The following is a 14,879-nucleotide window of genomic DNA, read 5'->3' on the forward strand; positions in this document are numbered from 1 at the left end:
CCACGTTGCCAGAAACGCTGCCAAGCGGCATTTTCATAAAGACCCTGTGTATTGCCGGCCCTGTGCAAAGCGCATGCTTCAACTCCATCTAGTGTGCCTATTTGATGACTAGTCCTTAGTGTGTCCAGAGAAGACAGGCCATAGCAGTGCACACCAATCGCTGTGCTTCAGGGAGCTGGAATATCACCGCTCAGGGGGCGTGTGGCATGAAGCGACAGCGTGGCACACGGCACGTGTGTAAAAATCCTAGTTCCGCAGTGTGCCCCATCACAATAACCATGTGTGCATTATGCTTACGCTGAAAGGTGTACCGCAGGCAAAGTGGGCCCTTTTTATGCTATGACTAGCCAAGAGCGGGCTCGGGCAGCACTTGAGCTCTGCCAGCCTAACCTACTCAAGGCTTGGCCAAGTGCCCGCCCGTTCTGGGCTTCCGGTTCCCGGGTGCAGATGATTAACCCTTTGAGTGCCCTTAGGACGTATAGGCTCACACCCTGGAAAAGAGGTCATGGTTTGTCACAAAAGGCCATACACATCCTGATTTGGGGGAGAGTGTGCCTTGTGCCTGTCCCACCTAACCCCTAATCCTAGGATCCAGTGCACAGCATTTAGGCCTGCAAATCTGGGCTCCCGAAGTGGTGGGGTCATAAAGCGCAACCCAAGTAGGGGTGTGAAACATTGCTCTGTGCAAGGTATGGCTGCTACAATGGGTATGTGCTGCTAGCCAATGTTACAATTAGGGCCTTCAAGGGATTATGCAGAAATCTACAGCTAATGATATGCTGTGATATGATAGGTTATTTATAACGTGCTTAATATCCAGAGTACCCAGAGGTTTCTAAGCGCGGACCCGGGATCGAACCTGTGGTGCTCCGTGGCATCTTGCTTCCAAGCCGAGCACGTTGCCCCTGAGCTATCCTCCCGAGACAAGTCACCATCCCATCAAGCAAACATGCAGAGTGGCAAGCAAGGGTGTGGCAGACTTCTATCAAGGTCTCCCTGTGCCCTTCTAGAGCGAGTATTGTGGGTGCAGGGGCCCTATCCCATTTACAAAAAAAGCAGCCCCCCTTTTCCACAATGGGAGGGTTCCGGCCCTTCCCAAGGGATGGCGCAGGAGCCATGCTGCCAGTATTTGGTCACTGATGGGTTTGAGGAGCAGGTTTGACGACAGCTACAATGATGAGTGCCGGGTAAAAATGCACCCACTCTTTGGGGGCAGTAATGTTCCTCCTCAGGAGTTGGGGCCAACATCTGCAACTAGAGGTGCGACTTGCTGCGCGTTTCTAAGTGCAAGCCGGCGCGCTAGCGCACCTGAGGGTGGGAACGTCCATGTTTGTGTTAATGTCATGTATGGCTCCCAGAGGTGTGTTTGGAGATGCCTGTGTGTGAACACACACGTCCACCAGGTGTTTGTGTCTGTGTTTGGGTGCGCGCGCAATGACCACGGTCACGCTCCTTGTTTGATAAGAATCAGGCACGTCTGGTCACGCTGGTCTTTTTTCGCAGCTTTTTATAGTGCGCAGGATCCTCATAAGCCCCTCCCACACACCCCCACTTCTCATCCTCATACTATAGTAAAAATCAACTTTGAATGTCTACTTATCCGGCCTGCCTAAAAAAAAACATCAAAACTCCAAAGAACAGCCATTTCACCAAACGCGGGGAAGCGGCTCCGATCAGATATGCAGATATTATTTGATATGTAACTACGTTAAAATAACGAAAATGTTAAGAGTCACAAAATATCAGATTCTTTTTATTCAAATGTTGTCACAGTTTATCGCAAAAAATAGGGGGGAGATCCCCTCACTTTAATTAATACCCCAAGACCCTCCTATATTTTTTTTCGAAGACCTGTGATAAAATTCGATAACAAAAATGCGATGATGTGTGACTCGCGGTGTTGGTCCTCGTTATTTTGGTACAATGTCATTTGATGTTATGGTCCATGACATGTACTATGATAACATACGAAATGAATGATGCCAAACCAGCAGGGCAACTTTAGCTGTCATGAATGCTTCAGCCTGACCCTTTGCATGGTGAATGCCCCAATGACAGAGACCAATGAGAAGCAATATGAAAAGAGAGGGCTTTGGGCTAACCCCAACCCCTTTCAGTCTGGTGTTAGTACCTCCCCCGTTTGAAGCTCACCAGGCTGGCGTTAGCAATTATAACACAAACACATACTTTTAAGCGGCCATTTTGGGTTCTTTTAAGCCGCCATTTTGAGTTCTTTTAAGCAGCCATTTTGAGTTCTTTTAAGCAGCCATTTTGGCTACTTTTAAGCCGCCATTTTGGGTACTTTTAAGCTGCCATTTTGAGTTCTTTTAAGCCGCCATTTTGAGTTCTTTTAAGCTGCCATTTTGGGTACACGCTGAATGCTTGGGCATCTAACTAGAAAACCAACAACTGGACAGTTAAAATATGAATAGGAACCTAAAAGGAAATTAGAATCTACATTAAAAGGGCAAGGAGATTTTGGGCCACAAATCTTTTTTTAATGTTTTATGGTAGTACATAACCAAGCGGAAGCGGGAAAGAAAACCAAGCAGCACCATAAAAGGAATAGCAACAAAAAACTAAAAGAAATATCAAGGAGATGCAAACTCAAATAGAGAAGAAATAAAGAAGAAAAGGAAGAAAATAATAAGACATTTTAGAAATAACATGCAATATTTTTTGTATGTGTTTTGGATCCTGGTGAAATATTTTTCTCTGCATGGCTATGTATGGTTGTGCCACTGCCTAAACGCCGACAATTATAGACAAAGGACAGCAAATCTCATCTGCCCGGTCAATTGTGGGTGGAATTTCAAAGTAAACTGTGGTTCCCACTAGGACCAAAAAACAAATGAAAGGAAATGACGTCAAAGGCAGCGCTCCGGGATGTGCATCATGAGAATGTCCACCGGTTACATGTCTTGATATCGAAAATGTTACAGTGAAAGAAACATATATCGAGTATTTTATAACGAAAACCTTTATACAGAATGCAATTTGTTTTTGGGGTGGTTCCACCCAAACCCCTGTTTCCCACCCTAAAAACCCATCCCAAACGCTTCCTGGGAAAATGTAACCCTTTACTCCACCCCGAAATGCATTTGGTATAAAGGTTTTCATTATAAAATACTCGATATATGTTTCTTTCACTATAACATTTTCGATATAAACACGGCACATCATGTCCACCAATCCCCAGAGAAGAAGGGGTCAGATCAGTCCTGAAGTGTCCACCCATGCATGTGTCAGAGGTCATGACATTTCACCCACCTGGATTTCTAACTGTTGGACCACCTGCATTTGCACCCGGCACTGAGCTGTACTCCTGTCGTCCAACGCGTGTTCGTTATTAAGGTGCCTGGTTCGGAAAGAAAGACGTTGGGATTAATGAAGAAAGAAGTCCTGGCGGTCAACAAAAGAAATTTCAAATATCCAATGGGACTACAGGTGTATGTGATTGCTTGGTGTTTTGTGGGCGGGGGGGTGTTTCCCAGTGGCATCATTTGACCAAAATGGTGGCAGAAGCAGTGACATCACACAGCCCTTGACACTCTATGATCTAACAGCGAAAGGTAAGACACATTTATGAAGCGCTAATGACAGAGGATTTTAGGATCGACAACCCAAAAAAAAGAATCTTGTAATACTAAGGAAACCTGAAGGCATGTCTATCGTCAATAGATGAGAACGGGGGTCACCATTTTGAAGATCATGTCCAGATGTTGGTTTTGTGGACACCTTCTTCATCCTGCCATGGTCATGCGTGACTGTGTCGCGTCCCACAACCTGCGTTCCTCCCTTGAGGTCAAAGTCGACATTACATCTCCAGTGCGGCTGCCACGGACTGGGAGGACCACCTAGAGCTCCCAAGTTTGGACAGTCCCTCACTCGCATCCAACGTTCTCCCTGGAAGGATAGCTCAGGGGCCACGCTTTTGTCTTGGAAGCAAGAAAATGCGGTGCAACACAGGTTTGAATCCCGATCCCGCCCTTAGAAACCACTCGCTGGTATTAAGCGCGTTATAAATGAACAATAAATAAATACATCCAGGGAATAGTATTAGCGTCAAAGTTGAACATTTCTGTAAGAGAAGAACCTGGGAATTGGACACTAGTGGTCTGGTTGAAGTTTCTAGAGGGCGATTCAATGATGGACACCCCAGGTATAAAGCAAATTTGAAATCAGAAGATCACAACACATCAAAAGAAAGAGGGGTGTCTCCGTTTCTGTACTCTGATGTACACATATGCAGTCTGATTTTAAATAAAGGGGTCCAAGTGCCAGAACATTAAGCCTCATGATCTAGTGTATTTAATGGGAGACACACTTTTGAAACATTTGCAATATTTGGGTATGCTTGATCAGTGTGCCTTTTGAAAAGTGGCACAATGAAAGAATACTATGTCTACTTTCTTTCGAAACAAAAACATGTACTGCCCCGTAAAGGGTTTGGGAGCCCTGAACACATACTGGCACAGTCTCTTGCAAAGTGAAGCAGCCTTTCTGAGAGATGAGGGTACTGTCCCATCAAAGGTATAGCAGCCCTGATGAGAAGTGCCAGCACTGATTAATGCCACATCATAGGTATAGCAGCCCTGATGAGAAGTGCCAGCACTGATTAATGCCACATCATAGGTATAGCAGCCCTGATGAGAAGTGCCAAGTCTGTTTAATGTCACATCACAGGTATAGCAGCCCTGATGAGAAGTGCCAGCACTGATTAATGCCACATCATAGGTATAGCAGCCCTGATGAGAAGTGCCAGCACTGATTAATGCCACATCATAGGTATAGCAGCCCTGATGAGAAGTGCCAAGTCTGTTTAATGTCACATCACAGGTATAGCAGCCCTGATGAGAAGTGCCAGCACTGATTAATGCCACATCATAGGTATAGCAGACCTGATGAGAAGTGCCAAGTCTGTTTAATTTCACATCATAGGTATAGCAGCCCTGATGAGAAGTGCCAAGTCTGTTTAATGTCACATCACAGGTATAGCAGCCCTGATGAGAAGTGCCAGCACTGATTAATGCCACATCATAGGTATAGCAGACCTGATGAGAAGTGCCAAGTCTGTTTAATGTCACATCACAGGTATAGCAGCCCTGATGAGAAGTGCCAGCACTGATTAATGCCACATCATAGGTATAGCAGACCTGATGAGAAGTGCCAAGTCTGTTTAATGTCACATCATAGGTACAGCAGACCTGATGAGAAGTGCCAAGTCTGTTTAATGTCACATCATAGGTACAGCAGACCTGATGAGAAGTGCCAAGTCTGTTTAATTTCCCATCATAGCTATAGCAGACCTGATGAGAAGTGCCAAGTCTGTTTAATTTCCCATCATAGGTATAGCAGACCTGATGAGAAGTGCCAAGTCTGTTTAATTTCACATCATAGCTATAGCAGACCTGATGAGAAGTGCCAAGTCTGTTTAATTTCACATCATAGGTATAGCAGACCTGATGAGAAGTGCCAAGTCTGTTTAATTTCCCATCATAGCTATAGCAGACCTGATGAGAAGTGCCAAGTCTGTTTAATTTCCCATCATAGGTATAGCAGACCTGATGAGAAGTGCCAAGTCTGTTTAATTTCACATCATAGCTATAGCAGACCTGATGAGAAGTGCCAAGTCTGTTTAATTTCACATCATAGGTATAGCAGACCTGATGAGAAGTGCCAAGTCTGTTTAATTTCCCATCATAGGTATAGCAGACCTCATGAGAAGTGCCAAGTCTGTTTAATGTCACATCATAGGTACAGCAGACATGATGAGAAGTGTCAGCACAGTTTAATGTTGCATTAAAGTTAAAGCAGAAAGGATGAGAAGTGCCAGCACGGTTTAATGTCCCCTCACAGGAATAGCAGACCTGATGAGAAGTGCCAAGTCTGTTTAATGTCACATCATAGGTACAGCAGACATGATGAGAAGTGTCAGCACAGTTTAATGTTGCATTAAAGTTAAAGCAGAAAGGATGAGAAGTGCCAGCACGGTTTAATGTCCCCTCACAGGAATAGCAGACCTGATGAGAAGTGCCAAGTCTGTTTAATGTCACATCATAGGTATAGCAGACCTGATGAGACGTGCCAGCACGGTTTAATGTCACATCATAGGTATAGCAGACCTGATGAGAAGTGCCAGCACGGTTTAATGTCCCCTCACAGGAATAGCAGACCTGATGAGAAGTGCCAAGTCTGTTTAATTTCACATCATAGGTATAGCAGACCTGATGAGAAGTGCCACGTCTGTTTAATGTCACATCACAGGTATAGCAGCCCTGATGAGAAGTGCCAAGTCTGTTTAATGTCACATCATAGGTACAGCAGACCTGATGAGAAGTGCCAAGTCTGTTTAATTTCACATCATAGGTATAGCAGACCTGATGAGACGTGCTACCACGGTTTAATGTCACATCATAGGTATAGCAGACCTGATGAGAAGTGCCAAGTCTGTTTAATGTCACATCATAGGTATAGCAAACCCGATGAGACGTGCCAGCACTGTTTAATATTGCACCATAGATATAGCAGACTTGATGAGAAGTGCCAGTGCTGTTTAATGTCACATCATAGGTATAGCGGACTTGATGAGAAGTGCCAGTGCTGTTTAATGTCACATCATAGGTATAACGGACGTGATGAGAAGTGCCAGTGCTGTTTATTGTCACATCATATGTATATCAGACCTGATGAGGAGTGCCAGCGCTGTTTAATGTCGCATTAAAGTTAAATCATCCCTGATGAGAAGTGCCAGCACTGTTTAATGTCACATTATAGGTATAGCAGACCTGATGAGAAGTGCCAAGTCTGTTTAATGTCACATCATAGGTATAGCAGACCTGATGAGAAATGCCAGCACTGTTTAATGTCACATCATAGGTATAGCGGTCGTGATGATAACTTCCAGTACTGTTTAATATCGCACCATAGATATAGCAGCCCTAATGAGACGTGCCAGCGCTGTTTAATGTCGCACCATAGATATAGCAGACTTGATGAGAAGTGCCAGTGCTGTTTTCTGTCTCATCACAGCTATAGTAGACCTGATAGGACGTGCCAAGTCTGTTTAATTTCCCATCATAGCTATAGCAGACCTGATGAGAAGTGCCAAGTCTGTTTAATTTCACATCATAGGTATAGCAGACCTGATGAGAAGTGCCAAGTCTGTTTAATTTCACATCATAGGTATAGCAGCCCTGATGAGAAGTGCCAAGTCTGTTTAATTTCACATCATAGGTATAGCAGGCGTGATGAGAAGTGTCAAGTATGTTTAATTAAACATCACAGATATAGCAGACCTGATGAGAAGTGCAAGCACTGTTTAATGTCCCCTCACAGCTATAGTAGACCTGGTGAGAAGTGCCAGCACTGTTTAATGTCCCATCACAGGTATAGCAGATGTAATGAGAAGTGCCAGCACTGTTTAATGTCCCATCACAGGTATAGCAGACATGATGAGAAGTGTCAGCACAGTTTAATGTTGCATTAAAGTTAAAGCAGAAAGGATGAGAAGTGCAAGCACTGTTTAATGTCATATCAAAGGTATAGCAGACGTGATGAAAAGTGCCAGCCTTGTTTAATTTCACATCATCGGTATAGCAGACGTGATGAGAAGTGCCAGTGTGGTTTAATGTCCCATCACAGGTATAGCAGACCTGATGTGAAGTGCCACCACTGTTTAATGTCTCATCAAAGGTATAGCAGACCTGATGAGAAGGGCCAGCGCTGCATAATATCACATCAAAGATATAGCAGACATGATGTGAAGTGCCAGCACTGTTTAATGTCTCATCAAAGGTATAGCAGACCTATGAGAAGTGCCAGTGCTGCTTAATGTGTCACATCAAAGGTAAAAAAAACCTGATGGGAAGTGCCAGAGCTGTTTAATGTCCCATCACAGGTAAGGCAGACCTGATCAGAAGTGTCAATGCTGTTTAATGTCAAACTCACAGGTATAGAAGACGTAGGGAGAAGTACCAGCACGGTTTAATGTCCTATCACATGTATAGCAGACCTGATGAGAAGTGGTATGTTTAATTTCACATCAGAGTTATCACACATCTAATGAGTAGTGCCAGCACTGATTACTGTTCCATCACAGGTATAGCAGAGCTGATTAGGAGAGCCAGCACTGTTTAATGTCACATCAAATGTATAGCAGACCCGATGAGAAGTGCCAGCACTGCTTAATTTCAAATCATGGGTATAGCAGACCTGATCATAAGTGGCAGCGCTGTTTTATGTCACATCAAAGGTATAGCAGACCTGATGGGAAGTGCCAGTGCTGTTTAATGTCAAATCATAGGTTTAGCACACCTGGTGAGTAGTACCAGCGCTGTTTAAAGTTTCACCACCGGTATAACAGACCTGATGTGAAGTGCCAGCACTGTTTAATGTCACATCAAAGGGGCAGCAGACCTGATGTGGAGTGCCAGCACTGTTTAATGTCCCATTAAAGGTATAGCAGACCTGATGAGAAGTGCCAGCACTGTTTAATGTCCCATCAAAGGTATGCACACCTGATGAGAAGTGCCAGCACTGTTTAAAGTCATATCAAAGGTATTGCTGCACTATAGATACTATAGACACTATTCACAGAGTGATTTCCAATTGGAGCTTGCTGTTATAAAACACTTCTGTGAATTAGGCCCAGAGTGTTCACCTGTGTTGTGCTTTGTCAGGTGAGATCACCCAGGACACAATTCCTACTCCACATCTCTTGGCCATGTATCCAATGTGTGAACCAGCTGGTGTGCCTTTGGTGATTTCTGGCTCATGTGATGAGTGCCTGTTCACATTGATACAGTTGTCTGTCAGCCGTTGTCATTTGTATTAAAAGTACACATACAAACTACCCTAGACGATGTGAAATACTTGCTTAACATTTCTCAAGCAGTAATCAAGCAAATGGAATGCTTAAATAGCAGTTCCCAAGCAGTGATAAGCATTTCACTTCTCCAAGCACTTCATTTATTCTCTAAGCATTCTGTACAATATAGTAAAACATTAGAAAATGTTCTGTCCATATTTATTTATTGAATTTACCATGTGTGTGCCCTATACTAGCCTGGGCTTCTTAAAAGCAGTTTGCATGCTTAGTAAATGCTTAAGAAGTGCTTATCACTTGAACCAATGACAGTAGAGCTCATTTGGGCAGTCTCTGTTAAATGAACAGCGCTGAAGTTAACTGCCCGCTATAGGTTTGATACTAGTTATCTAGTAGATAATGCAGAAACTGGCTAGAACTGTTGTGCTACTGTTTGCTGAAGTGCAAACATTTTATTATGATTAAATCAACATCTTACTGCAACCAGGGGTCTAAGCTTAAGACTGACAGGACCCTAACTTGGGAGGAAACTGCTGCAGAATCTAAAATTGAAACAACTTCTTATTCTGTACAAGTGATGCCGCCAAATTACGTCAGACACATGGTAACAATAACGACCGCAACACTGCTTGTTTGGGCATGCTTAAGAAATGCCTTAAGTTATGATCAAACTGCTTACAAAAAGGCTTTTTTTTTAAGCATTTGCTAAGTAAGCCTTGCCCAGACAGGTGTAGGGCCCGTAAATGGAAATTGCCTAAATGCACAGTCAATAAGCATTGTCTAAGCAGTTTACTCAATGCTTGGACAATAAATGAACTGTTTGAAGAAAATAACTGCTAATAACGGCTTGGGAACTGTTATTTGAACATTGAACTGCTTGATAAGTGCTTGAGAAATGTTAAGCAAGTATTCCTCTTTCTCTAGCGTAGGATTTGCCATTTTCCCACCCACTGTTTGCACACAGATGATTCTGCTTTGGCTACCCCATACTTCACCCCAAGCTAGCTACCCCATACTGCACCCAAGCAACCGCACCCCAAGCTAGCTACCTCATACTACACCCAAGCTACCTGATACTGCACCCCAAGCTACCCGATACTGCACCCCAAGCTACCCCATATTGCACCCCAAGCTACCCCATACTGCACCTCAAGCTACCCCATATTGCACCCCAAGCTACCCCATACTGCACCTCAAGCTACCCCATACTGCACCCCAAGATAACCCATGCTGCATCCCCAACCTACCCCATACTGCACCCCAACCTACCCCATACTGCACCCCAAGCTACCCCATATGACACCCCAAGCTACTCCAGACTGCATCCCAAGCTACCTGACAGTGCATCCGACGCTACACCATACTGCACCCAAGCTAGCTACACCATATTGCACCCCCTGGCTACCCCATATGACACCCCAAGCTACCCCATACTGCACCCCAATTTAGCCACCCCATTCTGCACCTCAAGCTACCCCATACTGCACCCCAAGCTACCTGACACTGCAACCCAAGCTACCCCATACTGCACCCCAAGCTACCCCATACTGCACCCCAAGCTACCCTATACTGCTCCTGAAGGTATTCCATACGACACCCCCAAGCTATCCCATACTGCACCCCAAGCTACCCCATATGGCACCTCAAGCTACCCCATATGGCACCTCAAGCTACCCATATTGCACCCCAAGCTACCCCATACTGCACCCCAAGCTAACTCCCAAAGCTACCCTATACGACACCCCAAGCTATCCCATTCTGCACCCCAAGCTACCTGACACTGCATCCCAAGCTACCTAACACTGCATCCCAAGCTACCCTATACTGCATCCCAAGCTACCCCATACTGCACCCCAAGCTAACTCCCAAAGCTACCCTATACGACACCCCAAGCTATCCCATTCTGCACCCCAAGCTACCTGACACTGCATCCCAAGCTACCCTATACTGCACCCCAAGCTACCCCATAATACACCCAAGCTGCCCCATACTGCACCCCCAAACTACCCCATACAGCACGCCAAGCTACCCCATATGGCACCTCAAGCTACCCATACTGCACCCCAAGCTACCCCATACTGCACCCCAAGTGGACAAAACTAGGATGAGTTTGTATTCAGTGCCTTCACTCAAGGCCTTTTGACAAACACGCGCCAAAGTAAACAAACACACATAACACGGAAACGCCAGGCTGTAATATGATTAGTGGCCCCTCGTTAGTGATGCGGTTATTCACTGTGATGTGCTCCGGCCCGGCAGCGCCAGCATTCTGGCAAAGAAAACACCGCTACAGAGGAATATTTCCGCCACGGAGAACATCGCAAATAAGACCGCTCGTCATGATTTCCCCCGCGAACAACCACGACAGAAAAACGTGTTGACTTTTGAGCCGCCAACACCCCCACAGTGTTTGCATTGACGGGCCCCCGTCAGGGAGATGCCTGCAATTTATCTATGCAACCTTTCACTGGTGGCACACAGGCTGCCCGGCCACCACACAATAACAGTCAACCACGTCTTTTCATTTTTTCTCTTGATTGCATTTTTTTCAAGAGCACACAAAAGAGGCTAGCCATTAAAAATAGTCTTTTCTTCTCCGGCGTGCGGGTGTTGTGATGTTCGGTAACGAGCCGGCATCTACATTATCACTGGTGACAAACTCACAAAGCGCTCGTGGAGGACACATGGCTATAGGGCGCCAGAGCTGCCACTTTCCCTCCAGTAATTACAGGGTAGCTAGCAGCCCCTTCACGGATCGCTTATAGCGCAGGCTTCGGTGGATTACAGGGGGGCGGGGGGGTGGAGAAGCACACACACACACCTCTGGCACGTCTCCCTGCTCCTTCCCTCGCCATTGTTTACCAGTGATATGTTAAATAAAAGACCTTATTCAGGCACCCCTACTTAATTACGCCAATCAGACTACAGGAATAGGCCGGGAACTCAATGCATGCCATAAGACAAAAAAAGAAAGCGTTGAATTATGAATGTGTGCACTTACAATGATTGCCTTTTCCCAAAATGATTTCGTTGTATGCTTTTTAAACTTTTCAAGGACCGTCCCCGCCCCCTTTCTGGAACATTCCATGCGCCGGCCAAGAAAAAAATAGTTCTCAAAAAAAATAAGTGGATATTTTTTTTCTCCCCGCTGGTGGTGGCTAATTGCTGTTTCAAAAGGCATATGCAGAGCGACATTGCATTAATCATTTAATCAGGCCCTCACAGGAAGTGGGAACTAATGTTGCGCTTACCCCGTTTCGTGCGGGCGCGCCGCAATGCCATCTCATGCATTTGCTACATTACGTTTGCCATGATTTATGGCTGCTTCAAACAGAGCAAGTAGGGTGTTATCCAGCATGATGCTTATTAAAAGACCTTTCCTTTCTTTTACTTATGGCTGGCCATACTTCACAGCTTCCCACTAGCTGCCAATAGCGCGCTTCGCAACGCTAAAGGTCTTTGAATTAGGCCCACGCCATTTCGCAGGCCCGCTCTCTCCTCTTCTGTCTGCTAACAAGGCGATTACACACGAATTATGGCATCCCCTATGAAATATTTAAATGCTTTCTACTCTACTATGCACTAATAAGGGCAGAGCAAGCCCTGGAATTGTGGTGGGCTCCAGTCCCTAATGCCCCCTAATGAGACGCGCACCGCGACTGCAGTTCAAACAGAGAGGTGCGGGCAGAAAGTGCAAACATTCTGCGGCCCACTTCTAATTCAACGGCCGCTTTCCAGGTGGATTGATTTTTGTTTTGGAAATGGAATAAATGATGTGCTTGACCGACATTCGGTCCAGAAAAGAAAAGAAAATTGCAGCAGGTGTGTGCGCGAGGGGAGGTGGACTCGCATGGCATGATCACACGCAAGGCAACTCCATTCACAAAAGAAATTGCAAGCACTTGAGGAAAAGGGCCAACAGGAGCAGAGCAGAACTACCTGCCAGCGGATATTTTGTTTTTAATAAACTGTCCTGGTGAAAGATCCAGAAAAGAGCGCCGGCACATGGAACCGCGTAAAGCACATCCATTACTATATGAGGATCAGAGTAAAATCAGAACGCGCCCTATCGCTTGACATAGCATTTGTGGATTGACATTTCTGATGTATATCGATAACCCACTGGTTATTTCTCACTGGGGTGTTGAACCTCCGGTTAGCTGACACTTTGTTGATCATTTTAAACTCTCTATATATGAGAAAGTACACCACAGTGACAGCCATCATTATTACTATGACCGTAGACAACACTGTCTGATCAAAGATATATAAACTAAAAAATACATCTATTCTAAGCCAGCATCTATTTCTTAATCTAAGACTGCCAAAGGAAAAAGAGAATACAGCATGCTGTTAAATTTACAGTAGCATCACAGTAGCAACTCGTTAACATGTCAGTCAATCCCTTCTTCATCCATCTACCTGTGTGTGTCTCTCTGCCCCTCCATCCATCCATCCATCCACCTAATTCTCAGTAACTTTCCTCAATCCTCTCCTACTCATTCAACCTTTGGCCCAGCAAATGTGCTTACCGTCTTCAGGAAGGATGGAGAGATCTTTCCTTGTACATAATTTAATGATGGAGCTTTAATCGCTCTGCCTTATCTTTGAGACATGAAGGAAATGGATGTTGGAAATGATCCATCCATCAACTTCTAAATAAATATCCTCTCCTCTCTTCTACTTATTCACTATTTGGTCCATCAATTTGTTTACAGTCTTCAGAAAGACTGTAAAGATATTTTCTTCAATAGATAATAATGTTGGAGTTTTGATCAATCCATCTGATCTTTGAGACATGATGTAAGGGATGTTGGAGATCATCCATCAACTTCTTCTAAATAAATATCCTCCCCTCTCTTCTACTTATTCACTCTTTGGTCCATCAATTTGTTTACAGTACTCAGGAAGACTGTACAGCTATTTTCTTGAACGTTGGAGTTTTGATCAATTCATTTGATCTTTGAGACATGATGTGAACTGATGTTCGAGGTCATGCATTCATCACTCTCGCTCTCAATCACTATGCGCCCACCTGTGTACTACTCAACCTCTGGCTCTTTGGAAGGCCATTAAGAGGTTGCATGAAGATAGTTTTGCATTACAGAAAAACGCCCTCCTAAATTGACGGCAATGAAAACGGTTCCTGTTGTATGTGGATGACGCTGTTTCAATATCTAAGACTGGCAGCCGTCTCAGCAAACAATATAATATGCTTCAAGAATTATGGAAAAACATGGCTTGCCAAAAAAATGGCAAAGCGTCAAACTCAATGGCTTGCCATGCATAGACAAACTCTACATAAGTCTGAATTTACAAGGCTGCAACATACTGAATACTGGGCACATTCATAATATTAGGATTAGTAGAAAAGGTCATGTTAGGAACATATGGGTAAAAGTTTTATCTCTCAGTCTTGGAGGAGGCAAGCATTTCTTTTAGTAAAAGATTGGGAAAGGAATCAGCCCTGCCATGAAAGGTTTAAAGTCGGGAAGACTGATAATTCAAGACAATACTATCTTATGTTCCCTGTTATCTATTCCAAGAGCGACACCAACAATCCCCTTGAAATCTGAAGTTGGATTGATGGAGGTGGATTACTTTGCTTGTCCCAAACCTATTTTACTCTGGCCAAGGTTGTTGTGTACCAAGAAGCCATACGTGGGTCCTACTGGACTTGGTAAGGTCCTCAGGTGGAGAAAAAAGAAACAAGAAAAAGGGAAAAAAACATTTGAGAGAAATACTGTTGCAGGTTCATTTGTCAGAGTTTTGAACTAACTGGGAAAAAAATGGGATTTATCGAAAAAATACTCCTAATAGATAGTGAGCGCTGTGACACAAAGCACTCTATCAAATGTTCATTTCAGTGACTCTATGGATAGTGAATCCAACCTGAGCATTGAGTATTACCGGGACAGGATAAAACCAAGTTATCTTAAGTTCCTGTCTTTGAAATGCCATATGACTATTTTACCTCTCGCACATGTAACTGAAAACTGGAATGAAGGTAATACTAGTCTATGTACATTTGCCATTCATTTCATCCTCATCC

At 44.4% G+C, this 14,879-nt stretch overlaps 1 protein-coding gene across 8 annotated transcripts in view; it reads right to left on the minus strand.

Annotated features, from left to right (window-relative positions):
• Window positions 1-14,879, minus strand: part of FOXP2 (forkhead box P2) — a 289,073-nt gene that overhangs the window by 83,200 nt on the left and 190,994 nt on the right. For all 8 annotated transcript variants that reach the window (XM_069627894.1, XM_069627892.1, XM_069627896.1 and 5 more), the window contains one exon: window positions 3,271-3,358. In XM_069627894.1, coding sequence (XP_069483995.1) covers window positions 3,271-3,358 — 88 coding nt within the window. The remainder of the gene's footprint in view (window positions 1-3,270; window positions 3,359-14,879) is intronic.

Source organism: Ambystoma mexicanum, chromosome 12, assembly GCF_040938575.1.
Source record: "Ambystoma mexicanum isolate Mex_15411 chromosome 12, UKY_AmexF1_1, whole genome shotgun sequence".
NCBI classification, from domain to species: domain Eukaryota; kingdom Metazoa; phylum Chordata; class Amphibia; order Caudata; family Ambystomatidae; genus Ambystoma; species Ambystoma mexicanum.